This window comes from Astatotilapia calliptera, chromosome 14 (genome assembly GCF_964374335.1).
Source record: "Astatotilapia calliptera chromosome 14, fAstCal68.1, whole genome shotgun sequence".
Lineage (NCBI taxonomy): Eukaryota > Metazoa > Chordata > Actinopteri > Cichliformes > Cichlidae > Astatotilapia > Astatotilapia calliptera.
This window is the reverse complement of record NC_137435.1, coordinates 1,010,454-1,026,071: the sequence shown is the minus strand read 5'-3', so window position 1 is coordinate 1,026,071 and position 15,618 is coordinate 1,010,454. Positions and strand designations below refer to the sequence as shown.

The window sequence follows — 15,618 nt, the reverse complement described above, 5'->3', positions numbered from 1 at the left end:
ATGTGAACCTTAACAAGCCCTTCCCCAGCGGTGGCAATTTTCGGTCTGAGAAAGGCGGCACACCTGTTCGACACACAGCACTATTCTGAGGCCAAACAGTTTGTTCAAAGACATTTCTATGTCGATGATGGACTCAAATCCCTCCCTACTGAGTCAGAGGCAATTAAGCTCCTCAAAGACGCACAGGAGCTGCTCGCTGCGTCCAACCTGAGGCTCCACAAAATAGCTTCAAACAGCCCAAATGTCATGAAAGCATTCTCTACTGTAGACTTGGCAAGGGGGCTCAAGGACATAGATTTCAACACAGAGTTTCCTCCAATGCAGAGAAGCTTAGGAGTCTGTTGGGACATTGAAGGCGACATCTTCACATTCAGAGTCTCTCAAACCGAAAAGCCTTACACCAAGCCTTACTTGGTGCGAAGCACAGAGAAATCTGTGTCTTCTGTGATGCATCGGTTATAAAAGCAGTCCAACAAGAAAGCTTCCCAGAGGAGCTCAAACAAATAGAGTCAGGGAAGGACATCCCAAAGAAAAGCCCTCTCTTAAAGCTTTCTCCCTACCTTGACAAATCAGGCCTCCTGAGGCTTGGCGGACGCCTTCTTCATTCTGACCTTGAGTCCACAGAAAAACACCCCTTGATTATGCCGCACAAACACCATGTAACTAACCTGTTAGTCCGCTATTACCATGAAAGTGTCAGGCACCAGGGGCGTCATCTTACAGAGGGTGCTTTAAGATCCGCAGGTTACTGGGTCTTAGGAGGTAAACGCCAGATCAGCAGCCTCATTTACTCATGCGTAGTTTGTCGCAAGCTAAGGGGAGTAACACAGTTCCAAAAAATGTCAGATCTTCCTGCAGAACGTCTTAGTGCTGAGCCTCCATTCTCTTACGTAGGCATAGATGTGTTTGGGCCATGGTCGGTTGCCTCTCGTCGTACTCGGGGCGGACTTGCCAGCAGCAAACGATGGGCAGTGATGTTCACCTGCATGAGCACAAGGGCAGTTCACCTTGAGATCATAGAGGGGATGGACACATCTAGCTTCATTAACGCTCTCCGCAGGTTCTTTTCAGTCAGAGGACCTGCAAAGCAATTGAGATCGGATTGTGGAACTAACTTCACAGGAGCCTCCAGTGAGCTAGGGTTTGACAAAAGGATTCCTTCTGACCCACGTGGTAAATCCTTCCTAAATGATCATGGATGTAGTTGGGTCTTCAACCCTCCCTAGTCTTCTCACATGGGGGGCAGTTGGGAGCGGATGATAGGAGTGGCACTTAAGATATTAGACTCCCAGCTCGCTCAACTTGGTTCCAGGCCCCTCACGCACGACGTCCTGACCACCTTCATGGCAGAGGTGGCCGCCATCATCAACGCACGGCCGCTGGTTCCAGTGTCAAGTGATCCCGATGTTCCGTGCATCCTTACTCCTGCCACACTCCTCACGCAAAAAGTTGGTGCACCTCCAACACCCTCAGGTGACTTCGGGGAGAAGGACCTTTACAGGCAACAGTGGAAAAGAGTTCAGAGTCTGGCCAACTCTTTCCGGCATCGCTGGCGTAAGGAGTACTTATCAACACTGCAATGCCACCGCAAGTGGCATTCCACCAGACCAAACCTGCAGCAGGGGGATGTGATCCTCCTGAAAGATCGTCTTGTGAAGAGAAATCAGTGGCCCATGGGGGTGATCGCAAAGGTTCATCCTAGTAGTGACGGACTTGTCAGGAAGGTAGAAGTCAAGGTGGTGAAAGATGGTAAAGCCAAAGTTTACTTTAGGCCAGTCACAGACGTTGTTCTTCTTGTATCAGCTGCTGTGCAACAAGTTTAGTTTGGGTCCAAGTGTGACATCTTACTGATGTCAGGTGGGGAGTGTTCTGGCTCCTAAATAATTTCCCCCAGGGATCAATAAAGTATTCTGATTCTGATTCTGATTCTGAAGAGTCACCACTCACGTTATGTAGTGTTATATAAGTTCATGCAATCTTTATTCGTTTCTGGCACACTGTTCATTTTATTTTGACATTCTACCGGAATGTAAAAGTGAAGTGCTACTTCTCATTACTTCCTGTCTAATGGGAGAAGGACAGTTTGCTACTCCTGTGCCTGCCTATGCTGCCTCTTAAGCCAGCACAGTCTGTAAGTTGGCAGTAATGTTGTGTTTTACCAGTGAATGTTTAGCACTAACTGCCGTGTGTTGTTTGTGATATTTTGAGAAAATAAATTCACTCAATGATGTGCTTTATTAGTCATTAGCCTAGACGCTAATTAGTGCTAGCTAACCGCTAACGTTAGCTTGTTAGCTTGTTTCGTTCTGCTTTGCTTTGCATAGTAACAGGTCATAACATCTTCTAATTGTAAGAATGTTTACTTAAATCAGCTCACACGGGATATTTTGTGTTTGTTTACAGTTTTACCATTCATCCATTCATGTATTTCAACAAAGCCATGCTATGCATCCAATCAAATAAATCCACCAGAAAGGAACAACGGTGTGGTTTTTTCTACATGGGATGATGGTTGTCTGTCTGCCTAGTTAAGTGCGAGGGCAGAATAATGGCTAAAGCACTTCTGGATGGATGCAAACTGCATTTCATTGCCTTGTATTTGTGACATGTGCAATGACAATAATGTTGACCCTATTCTATGCTATTCTCCTTTCCTGTCACAGCTGGGGCAGCAGTCGTGTGGTGGAGTTAAATGAGGACCCAAGATGCAAGAAACGGCTATATGCAGGTGAGCGTTTTATTTACAAGGGGTGAAACATACACAGAAATGAGGGTGGCGAGGTCTGCACGAAGACACAAACCTAAACTGGGAAAAACTAATAAACCTGGAACACGAGATGGAACAGAGAGAGACACGGAGAGATACCAACTAACGCAGAGAAACACAGATGACGCGACCAGGAGCACAGGCAGACACACACTATAAATACACACACCAGGCAATCAGGAAATGGCACACAGGAGGGGACACAGCTGGAACTAATGGGCATAACAAAACACAAACCTACAAAGTAAATCAGGAAACACACAGACTGTTTTACAACACAAAACTCGGGGACCCGAACAGAGCACAGAGGACACACACAGGTAGGGCTGATACAACACTCAAACACTAAACACAAGAACCAAATCCTAAGAACTAATACCAAAATCAGAATAAACACAAAACAGAAGGTGAAACCAAAAGGAAACACAAAACGCTGGGTCAAAATGACCCACAACCATGACATTTCCAGAACCCAGGGTACTTAGGAATCCCTTTCTTGATCTAGCTGCTTTAGCTTATTATAGACAAATTTCTAAACTTGTTTTAATTAAAATAATCTTGAAATAATATTCGTCAAATAGTTAACTGATCATTTTAAAAGGAATGGTTAATTTAAAGAGAGAATTAGAGTGCATCATAGAACAGGAAGAACAGGTAATTACCTAAAGACTGAGCTCATGGATACAAAAAAAGTGAAAACGAATTTTCTCTGAAGGGCAGCTGGCCTCTCCATTGGCGAAATGATGAGGAGTTCAGTCATTTGAGCTGGGCTCAGAGTAGAACCCCTACTTCTCTACATTGAAAGGATCTGGTTAAACTGGTTCGGACATCTGATAAGGATGCCTCCTGGGTGGCTTCTGGGGTAAGTGTTTCTGCCATGTCCGACTCCTGCACTACTCTAGCAGAGACCCAGCATATCCGCATCACTGCAGCCGCAGCACCAATCCATCTGTCGATCTCCCGCTCCCTTCTCCTGTTACTCGTAAACAAGACCCAGAGATACTTAAACCCTTCCGCTTGGGGCAAGAACTTGTCCCTGACCCTCAGTGGGCACTCCACCATTTTCTGGCTGAGGACCATGGCCTCAGAATTGCAATGCTGATTCTCATTCCCACCACTTCACACTGCGCTGTGAACAGTTCCAGTGCCAGCTTGAGGCCATCACCTGATGAAGCTGGAAAAAGCAGAGATGTGGGATTATCTGAGATGACCCAAGTAGAGGTCCTTCACCACTTGGCTATGCCTAGAAAGTCTGTCCATAAAAATTACAAACACAATGTGTAACTGTCACGGTCCTGGGCCATTTGGCCTGGTGTTTTGTGTTTATTATTATGATATTGTGTTCTACTACAGCAGTCCCCAACCCCCGGGCCGGTACCGGTCCGTGAGTCGTTTGGTACCGGGCCGCGAGAGTTGAGGCTCAGGTGTGAAATGTCTGGTTTTCAAGGTTTTTATCGGTTTTCAGCGTCATTTTGTTATTGTTTTTATCGTTAACACGGTTTTCCTGGGTCTTTTCATGTGTGTTATGAAAAAAACTTATTTTTTTCGGTTCCGGTACTAGTTTTATTTTGTTGTATTTATCCGCGACACCTTAAAGGCCGGTCCGTGAAAATATTGTCGGGCATAAACCAGTCCGTGGCACAAAAAAGGTTGGGAACCGCTGTTCTACTGTATTCTGTCTATGTATTTGGGTTTAGACGTTTTAATTCGGTTTGGTTCCGTGTTTCGTCTGTTTTGTGTATGTCTGTGTGTCAGCTCGTGTCTGTGCATACCTGTTGTATTTCCTGTCTTACTTTGATAGTCCCTGTCCCGTGTGTAGTGTGTCTGGCTTTGCTTCCCCTTGTCTCGTCAGCTCTGATTTCTCCCAGCTGTGTTTCCCTCCTGTCTCCCATTCTCTGATTGCTCCTGTATGTATATACCTCCCTAATTTCCTTTGGGATTAATAAAGTATTCTGATTCTGATAAGCCCTGTGTTTTCCTCTGCTTGTTGCTGGTCCATCTGCGTTGTCTCCCCGAATCTCCTGGTGTTTCTGCAGTATGTTTACAGATTCCAGGTCGGTTTTGTTCGTTTTCTCAATTTAGCTCCCCTTTAGTTTCTGTGTATGCCATTCTCTGCTCCTGCTGTATCCTGCTCACCTTAAATAAAGCACTTACATCACAAGATGTGCCTGCATTTTGGGTGCTCTATCACAACCCTACACATGTGCCGCTGCAGCCGTGACAATATGGACCAGCCCAGTGTTCTGGTACAGACCCACTGCAATTCGTCCCGTTGGAGGAGCTTTGTGAGGACATTATTTACTTCGTTGAGAAGTTGGTAAACCTGTGGCTGAACCAGTCCGGGAAGGAGCTTCACCGCACTGTGGAGGCCTGGCTACAGCGACTTATTTCTGGTCTTCCATGAGCTCACTTCATCCCCTCGTACAGGATTTCCTCCTCAACGAGTTCCATCTCCACCCAGACACAGCCGCTTGCCTTCCCAGCCCGGTGGAGGATTCGTTGCCCGGTACGACGGAGGATGTTTTGCCCGGCCTGTCAGTTCAGCCTTTGGGAAGGAAGTGGCGCTCACACTGCTGACGCCCTCTCCATAGCCGGACCCCAGGATTTCAGAAAAGATGGCTGTGGTGAGTAAAAGAGAGACTTTTTTGGATGTTGAGACTGTTCACTCTGGCTCTAAGATTGTTAAAGACTGCTGTTCATCTGCATCTGCTCACTCTAAACAGAGAGCTAAACTCACAAGGACTGTTTTTTTTATTTTTTAGCCTGCTCCTCTGCCTATCAGTGCTCCAACCCCTCTTTCACTACCACCACCACTACTACTGTTAGCCCAGTCAGCTGCCCAACCTGGAGCTCAGGTACATACTCCATTGTCTGCATTTCAGTTACCTGCTCAGTGTGCAGCTCAACCATTAGTGCAGCCTGTGTCCTGGTGTCCGCCAAGGGTTCTGGAGAGCCCAGCCAGCGGTCTTCTGCCTCCACTGGAGGGTCTGAGGGGCCCATTCAGCCGTCTGCTGTTCCCGGTGGAGGGTCCGAGGGGCCCGTTCAGCCGTCATCAGTTTCTGCTGGAGGGTCAGAGGAACTGCTTCAGTGCCACCACATCCTCCATCTATGGTTTCCACACCGTCACCTGGCCCTGCCTCATCTGGTCCTGCCTCACCCGGTCCTGCGACTGCCACGCCACCATCAGGTACATGTCCTGTTCGGACGGCACGTATTGCATAGCCGTCTCATCCATGTTCGCCACGTCAACCCTGCTGGCCACTTTCCAAGCAGTTGGCTGGACATCATTGTTGTTTTGGGCCTGAACTCTGTCGTCGCTGCCATCCGTGCGGCCGGCCCCCCTTTTCCCCTTGGCTCCTGTGCTGTCGGCCTCTGGGTCGACCCCCTGAACTATCTGTGAACTGTTGCTGAGCTCCTGCGTTTCTTGTGGATTTTTTGTTTTGGACTCAGTCTCTCTGTCCTGGTCGCCCACCGCTCGCCATTGTTCGTCCTGTATCCGAGGTCTGACTACCGAACAAACTCTCCTTTCCAGCACCCTGGCATAGACTTTCCCAGAGAGGTGAGGAGTGTGAACACCCCTATAGTTGGAACACATCCACCACCACAGTCGGCCATTCAAGTCTGCAGCTCACCACCTGCGCTATACACAGTACAGGTAGACCACAGCTTTCCCGTCCTGAGTCGCCTGATGTTTTGCCAGAATCACTTCAAGGCAGTCCAAAAGTCTTTTTCCATGGCCTCTCCGACCTTCTCCTACACCCAAGTTTTTGCTTCAGCCACTGCCCAAGCCATGTTCAGCTTGGCCTGTCATGCTGCAGCTGCATCTAAAGTCCCACAGGCTAAGCCCGGCTGGATTTCTTCTTCAGCCTGGTGGCTCCCTTCATCTCTGGTGTCCACCATTCGTTACCACCATGACAGAGACCAACCGCCTTGTGGTGTAGAGCTCAGTGTAGCAGCTTCAGCAATGGAGATGCTCAACATGGTCCATTCCGACTCAGTGTCCCCTGTCTCATTGGGAATGCTCGTAAAGCTCTGCTGAAGGTGTGTGTTAAAGAGCTCACGAACCAGGGTCTGTGCTAGGTGTTCCCAGTGCACCCTCACTATACATTTAAGTACACCAGGTCTCTCCAGCATCCTCCCCCGGCATCTGATTCAACTCACCACCAGGTGGTGATCAGTTGACAGCTCAGCCCCTCTCTTCAACCAAGTGTCCAGAATTTATGGTAATACGATTACAAAATCAATCATTGACATGCGGATGTGTGTCAGGTTTACATTGTGGATTGTCATTTATGCTTAGAAATATTTACTCATATATGCTTAGAGTTTTATAATCGATTGCATAATGATAGGATGTCTGATCCTTAGCAGTCTGCAAAGACTCTGTGTGTCTCCCAGAGCACTCTGGCATGCACACACATCTTAAGGTCATGAGAGAGGTCGTGCCTTCTCTTACTGATTTATGGTATGGGAGGACACCTACTCTGTATCTGCTTAAGTTCAAGTGCCTGTTGTTTAGGTGGACCGCTGGACTCCTGGCACCAGCTTTGGGAGTCTTCACAGGGTCACATTTTGACCCCCCTCTCTCTCTCTCTCACACACACACACACACACACACACACACACACACACACACACACACACACACACACACACACACACACACACACACACACACACACACACACACACGCATGCCTATACGTACACACAGACAAGGTACTCTTTGTTTACATGTATGCCTATGTAAGACATCATATGTTAATGAACTTATTCATGTAACCACAATAAAGAGCAGTGTTACGAGGGAGCAGACGAGAGCGACTGGGGTGAGCGACAGGAACACGCTTGTCACAGTTCTCTCCCTCGTGCATGAAATCAAAGAGCTCTGCTTGGTGTGCCATGCTTTTTGCTGTTGTAGTAGAATTGTCTTGTTCCAGCGGTGGGTCTGTGCTAGACAGACCCATCACTGTCCCAGTGCCCTGTGCACTTATGGACACCCGTATGTTCGAACATGGTGTTCGTTATGGACAAACTGTGGTTTGTACAGTCCAGTAACAAAAAACCCCTTGGGTTCAGATCCAGGATGCTGTTCCTCCCAATCGAGCCCCTCCAGGTCTCACTCTCCCTGAAAATCTCCCAGTAGGAGAACAGTCCCCAGGTGGAGTGCCCTCAAGCACCCCAGGGACCCCAAGAAGGCTGGGTACTCTGAACTGTATGCGAGGACAACAGTCAGGACCCATTCCCCAACCCACAGAGAACAAACCTTCTCATCCACAGGGAGAAACCCTGCAAGCCGAAGGGACACTAGGATACCCACCACAGCTCGCCCCCTCTCACCAAGGGCAATTCCAGACTGAGACAGAGTCCAGTGTCACAGTCTGGCTACAAAGCAGACTGTTGAGTGAGGAAGAGGACCCAAGTGCAGACACGCAAGAACAAAACGTAATCTTAACAGAAAACAAGCTGTTCATTAAGCCTGACAAAATAAATGCAAACAAAGGGCATTGGTGAAACTGAACAATAACCTAAACTTGGTGGACTAAAATTAAAACATGAAAAACCTTAAACATGGAGACCTGGCATGGATACATAGAAAGACCTGGAAACATGACGTGAACTTAGCAGACGATCTGATGATGAATGACTGGAAACAGACTAAATGCACACATGAGGTGATATGGGGAAGTGGAAACACATGGGGAAACAGCTGATATGAATGAACATAACATCACAGGAGGAGAGTAAAACTAAACACATGGATCGCAGAAGCACAATACCTCTTCAAAATAAAACAGGAAACTTAATGAGACGCAGACATGACAACAAGAGCTTGACAACATAAGATGCACTAACACGACGCACATGAAAGCAAAGGAAACTTAAACACTGGGGTTGAAGACCCAAGGTGATCTGAAAGATTAAACTACAACAAGGCAACCTAGGCAAAACAGAAATGAACTTAGAAAACCTAAAGGACTTAAACATAAACATAAACTCAAAACGTTGGGTCAGAAGACACAGGATCATGACTTCCAGCCCCTCTCCAGGAGATTGGTTCCTGACACCAAGCGATGTGTTGACGGGACCCCGACCTGTAAACCTCATGCACTAACTCAGACTCCATCCCCACCAGAGGGTTGGCATTCAATGTACCAATTGCTAGTCTTGTCTGTAAAGGTTTTCAGTCATCCAGGTCATCGTAGTCAAAGGAGCTTGCAAAGAAAAGCGTCTTCTTTAAGTTGCTTGAAAACGTTTCACCTCTCATCCGAGAAGCTTCTTCAGTTCTAAGGTCAAATGGTGGGGAGTCCCAGATTTAAATCTATGGTAGCAAGGTGTTTTGCAATGTTATAATGTTATAACATTTCAAAACACCTTGCTACCATCCTTGCTCCTCTCGTGGGGAACACACCACACCACATCAAGAACTCCACTGACTTCACCGACAAGGTCCAGAAACTTACCCTGGATCCAGATGAAACCATGGTGTCCTTTGATGTAGTCTCTCTCTTCACTTGCATACCCACCACGGAGGCCGTGGAGACGGTCAGAAAACGACTACAAGAAGACAGCTCCTTGGAGGACAGGACCAACTTCACACCCGATCAGATCTGCACACTGTTAGACCTCTGCCTCACCACTACATATTTCAAGTACAACGAAGGCTTTTACAGACAAAAACATGGCTGTGCCATGGGCTCCCCCGTGTCACCTATTGTAGCCAACCTTTACATGGAGGAAGTGGAAAGGAAGGCTCTTGGCTCTTTCAAAGGAAGAGTATCCAGCCACTGGTACAGATATGTGGACGACACCTGGGTCAAAATCAAGACACAAGAAGTGGAATCCTTCACTGCGCACATTAACGCTGTGGATAAAAACATCAAGTTCACCAGGGAAGACACAAAGGACAACTGTTTGCCTTTCCTGGACTGCGCTGTGCACATCGAAGAGAACGGCAACCTCAACATCAAAGTTTACCGGAAGCCCACACACACGGACCAGTACCTCCTCTTTGACTCCCATCACCCTTTGGAACACAAACTTGGAGTAATCAGGACCCTACACCACCGGGCAGAACATGTTCCCTCTAAGCCTGAAGGAAAAAAAGAAGGAACACACACATGTAGGGAAGCGCTTAAAACATGCGGCTATCCTAATTGGCCATTTATAAAGTCAGCAAAGATGCACAGAAAAGAAGACCAGACACCAGCGAGGGAGGAAAAGAAGGACAGACGCAACAACATTGTCATCCCCTATGTAGCCGGTGTATCAGAGAAACTCAGGAGAGTTTTCTCCAAGCACGACATCCCGGTGCATTTCAGACCCAGCAACACGCTCAGACAAAAACTGGTTCACCCGAAAGACAAAACTCCAAAACACAAACTTAACAATGTGGTGTATGCTGTACAGTGCAGCGAGGAATGCCCAGACCTCTACATCGGAGAGACCAAACAGCCACTTCACAAGTGCATGGCACAACACAGAAGAGCCACCTCCACAGGACAAGACTCAGCAGTCCATCTGCATCTAAAGGTCAAAGGTCACTCTTTGAGGATGCCAATGTTCACATGTTGGACAGAGAGGACAGATGGTTCGAAATTGGAGTGAAAGAAGCCATCTATGTCCACTGTGAGCGACCATCTTTGAACAGAGGCGGGGTTTACGACACCAACTGTCTGCCATCTATAATCCAGTTTTGAGATCCCTTCCCAGACGCCTTAACGCCCACTCACATCCTGGACCATCTGACCTCAGGAATTCGCATGATAAGGTGGGGCCAGGTTTCACAATGAGCTCACCCGAAACCCTGGCTGATTGGGACCCACACCCAGTTTCACACCTTGGCTCAGGTGATTAGAGGATCACCAGGGGGTCCTTTGTCCCTCTGTGGGGGGAAACTCCCACTAGGTTTATATCTGGGACTCTCCACCATTTGACCTTAGAACTGAAGAAGCTTCTCGCATGAGAGGTGAAACGTCTTCAAGCAACTTAAAGAAGTCCAGACGCTTTTCTTTGCAATTGCTAGTCTTGGTAGCCAGGGATCCATCCGCCAGGGCCTCTGTTCCGGGCCACCGCCCAACACACATCGCACCCAACTGCTATGGCACCTCCTGCAGCTGTTGGATCTACAAGAGGATGGGCCCAGGTCCCCTTATTCGAACTGTGCCTGGTTGGCCCCCATGAATCGCTCTTTGTCTGGTCCCTCACCCAGGACCAATTTGCCATGCGAGACCCTGCCAGTGTGCAAAACTGGAAATGTGGAAAATGTAGCAGGAGTCTCTGATGTGGGGATTACTGAAAGAGAGGGAGAGTGTAATTAATTCCTAAATCAAAGGCAGTGAGTTAGGAGCAATGTCTTACTTTGCAGGCAAAAATAGTGTCTAGTTGAGCAGCAGGATGAGACAGATGGTTAATCCCATCCTTTATTTCCAGAGATCCAGAGTGAAGCGGCGGGCAGGCAGGTGATGCAGGTGAGGCAGACACGGCCGAAGCGTGTAGCCTGAGTGGATAGGGTATCCAACTATCTTGTTTTAGCCGGGACATACAGCTACCTTAAATGTCCCGTATATTGACGTTTACCTGCACTGTCAGTTTCTGACCAGCAATCTTGACTGCAATTGTATCAGACGCACACCAGATGTGAGGAGTAATATGTGATTAATAAAAATAAGGTGTCATTTGGTCTGCATAGCATAATAAACTGGGTAAGTGAAGTCTGTATTTACAGTATATTATTACAGTATATATTTTTTCTTTTTTGCTTATTTTTAAAAGGAAATGCCCGTGTAATTTCTGTTATCATTTACTGTATTGTTTAATACTGTTTTAGATGAGGAACTGATTAAATTGAATACTATATTCTTTTAACTCTGGACTCTGGTAGCCCTGCTGCCCTTTTGTTGTTGGACTTGTCAGCAGCTTTTGACACGGTCGACCATGACATCCTGTTATCACAGCTAGAATTTCATGCTGGCCTAAAAGGATCTGCCCTACAGTGGTTTCGGTCCTACTTATCAGAAAGGTCTTTTCATGTCAATATGGGCCCCCATAACTCCAAAATAGCCCCTCTTAAATACGGTGTACCTCAAGGCTCTATTTTGGGTCCTGCCCTGTTCGCACTCTATTTGCACTCCATTGGGCTCCATCTTCTCGCGATGCAGCATTTCATTTCACTGTTTTGCTGATGATTTGCAGATTTATCTATCTTTAAAAGAGGGGTCAGACCATCCACAGCTCTCATTACGCTGACGATGTCAAACAGTGGTGGTCATTTAATTTTTTAAAGCTAAATGAAAATAAAACTGAGGTTGTCATTTTTGGCAACTTTAATCATATCGACAGCACTCTGGGCCCCTTTACTCGTATTGTAAATCACATGTAAAAAACCCCGGTGTCTACATTGATGGTTCTTTTAAATTGAATAAGCAGGTGAGTGCAGTAGTTCAGTCCTGCTTGTTTCAGTTAAGACAGCTAGCCAAGGTAAAGCCATCCCTCCCGGCTAACGTCTTTGAATGTGTTATTCACCTTTTTCTTACTTGCAGATTGGACTACTGCAATTCATTGTATTATGGTCTAGATCAGGCCACCATCCATTGTCTTCAGATGGTTCAAAATGCAGCTGCTCGCCTGCTAACTGGTACCAAACGGAGAGAGCTTATAACCCCAGTTTTAGCTTCTTTACACTGGCTTCCTGTCGCCTACAGGATCCAATTTAAACTTTTACTTATTGTTTTTAAGTCACTTAATGCCCGAGCCCCTCCTTACCTGTCTGAGCTCCTCTCTGCCTATGCTCCAGGAAAAACCACGAGGTCCAGCTCAAAACTAATGCTATCCATCCCACGGACTAATCTCAAATCCCGTGGTGATAGATCCTTCTCTGTGGCAGGTCCCAGACTTTGGAATAGTCTCCCCTTAAATATTAGATCTGCACAAACACTTGAGCAATTTAAATCATTACTAAAGACACATTTTTATGCCCTGGCTTTTAACACACTATGACCCAAGCATTTGAAATAGTTTTAGTTATTGTTTTAATTCTTTTATTGTCCTATTATTGTTTTATACTGTTAGTATTGTATTACATTTTTGCTTTTTAATGCCATTTTTATATTGTTAACCACTTTGTGCAGCATCAGCTGTTTGAAATGTGCTATAGAAATAAACTTGACCTTGACCTTGACCACCATCAGCACAGCTGAGTGTGCATTGAGTGTCTCCAAAGTCTCCCTTATTTGATAGTTAGTAGTTAGTAAGCCCATGAGGTGATGAGTGATTGCAGATGAACAGTGAAGCAAGTTGCAGGTGAGTTGAGTACTGTTCCAGGAAAAACAAACTGGGCACACAAGAACACCACAGTTAGAATATGACGAGGCCATGCACAACCCCCTGACCCTGAAGAGAACTGAACACCAGAGGCCACACGCCCTGAGGATAACTATGTGTCATCCCCAAAAGAAGGAAGAGGGAGGCACACGGTGGAGCCTTCATAGCCAAAGGTCAAGAGGCCCAAAGGACCAGAGCCAACGGGCAACTGGCAGTGGTGGGTCATCCCTGCATGAGCAGGACAGGGCCATTATCCCTCAGATCCTCCAGAACAGCCTAGCACCAGCTGTTAGAGCAGAAAATCCGGGCTCACAAAAGTATGAGAATAGCAACACTACCTTCAGTGCCACTGTGTGAAGTTCTGGGTATTCTCCCATAACTTTAATCTGAAGGAAACAATAGGTTGGGATGTGAATAGAGCATTTTACTTCTACATACATTTCCTTGATGTTGTAAGTTTGTGGTTAATTTAATACTCTCAGTAAAATAAATAGCAAAGAACAATCCGGTAGGCCTACATTTATCTCTCCCCTCTGTCTTCCTCTAGGTACGTGGCAGTGCTGAACTGTGCTGCTGTGGGATAGAGGAAATACAATTAATTTGAGGTTGAATATTTACCAAATTTAGAGTAAAAAAAACTTCTGAACTAATCTCTCTCTCTCTCTCTCTCTCTCTCTCTCTCTCTAGGAAGATTTATAAGAAGCTGAAGCAGTGTTTCAGCTCAGTGGGGACAGGGCTACGGGACATTTTGTTAGTTATTTCTAAACTAAACCTTTAATTGACATTGTTATGTTCTTTCCCTGACAATGAATTGCTTTAGTATTATAACACTCACTCATCCTCAGGTGAGCTTAATGTGTAAGGTGCATGTGGTGTCAGTGCAGTCCAGTTTCAAGAAAAGGTAAATTATTTATTGATGTGAACCAGTCAATTGCTCTAAATCCAAAGAACAATCATGATAAACACCACACAGCTCTCCTTTTTCACCCTTACTGGCTATTTTGACACAGGACGTGTCACTTACTTGTGCTTCTTTGTTATTCTTGCTTTGTATATTTTCATTGTAGGTTCCAATGTCCTGCTGATTGTGGTTATCTGTGTGAACAGAAGCTTACATGAACCTATGTACATGTTTCTGTGCAGCCTGTTTATGAATGAGCTGTATGGTAGTACAGGGCTGTTTCCGTCCCTCCTGGTTCAGATCCTCTCTGATGTTCACACTGTTTCTACCAGTATCTGTTTCCTGCAGGTTTTCTGTGTACATTCATATGGGGCTGTAGAATATTTAAATTTAGCCATCATGTCTTACGACAGGTACCTTGCTATCTGCTGTCCTCTGCAATACAACACACATATGACATCAAAAAAAATCGGCATACTTATAGCTGCAACGTGGTTCTATCCTTGTTTTGCAATGGTTGTCTTGCTATCTTTAACTTCACCTTTGCAGTTCTGTGGAAACACAATTTATAAAGTATATTGTGACACACACTCTGTTGTGAAGTTGGCATGCTCAGACACCACTGTGATCAACTTGTATGGCCTCCTTGCTACTTTTAGCACAATCTTTGGCGCTTTGCTTTTCATTCTTTACACCTACATGAAGATTCTGCTGGTTTGTTTTTCTGGTTCTGATCAGACGAGACAGAAGGCTATCAGTACCTGCACGCCTCACCTGGCTTCCATATTGAACTTTTCCTTTGGAGCCAGCTTTGAAATTTTACAGAGCAGATTTAATATGAAAAATGTGCCAAACATGCTGCGCATATTTTTATCATTATATTTTCTTACATGCCAGCCGCTCTTCAATCCTGTGATGTACGGCCTGAAAATGACCAAAATCCGCAACATCTGTAAAAGTCTGATAACAAACACACACCTCTGAAATAACAGTTATTGACCATTTTTAAGCCTATATGTGTATGGTGTATTACTTTTCTTCTCTTACAAATTCTGCCTCTGAATTGTAATTTTCAGAACACCTCCACCAATCCACTACAGTTGGGTAATATTAGACATTTAGGTATACATTTTCCACCAGGCTCTCAGACTTGAATTACATTCCCCTACTGAAAATGTTAGAGGATGATCTCACATATAGGAAAACTTTTACCTATATATCTCATGGGAAGAGTAGTTGCCAATAAAGTGACGATTTTGCCTAAAATAAACAAGTTTTGAACTGGTCACAAATAACCCTTGTAGTGCTTGGTTTACATCACTAGATTCAAACTTTTGGAAGTTTTAAGGAAAAATAAACTGTTACGGATAAATATAAAAACTCTGCAAAAGCCCAAACACAATGGTGATCTTTTTATTACTACATTTTATCTCATGCAATAGATTGTCATATCTTTCAAAATGGACCTTCTAGGTCCCTTGGCTGGACCTAGAAAAATTTCTAATCTCGCACTCATCAGCTCCAGTATTAAGAATCATGACTGCTTTCAAAGCCTTCACATAAACACCTCTTACAGTCTGGTGGAAATTTTTAAAAAGAACTTCACCTCTTCATTTATCCCATGTCA

The 15,618-nt window shown here is 45.6% G+C and overlaps 1 protein-coding gene across 1 annotated transcript; it reads left to right on the top strand.

Moving 5' to 3' along the window:
• The first annotated feature begins 2,015 nt into the window (after positions 1-2,015).
• On the top strand, positions 2,016-14,975 carry LOC113036503 (olfactory receptor 4B13-like). Its single transcript, XM_026192896.2, has 3 exons — positions 2,016-2,131; positions 2,664-2,728; positions 13,778-14,975. The coding sequence occupies exon 3, from the start codon at positions 14,046-14,048 to the stop codon at positions 14,973-14,975; it is 930 nt and encodes a 309-aa protein (XP_026048681.1). The 5' UTR covers positions 2,016-2,131; positions 2,664-2,728; positions 13,778-14,045.
• The last annotated feature ends 643 nt before the right edge of the window (positions 14,976-15,618 follow it).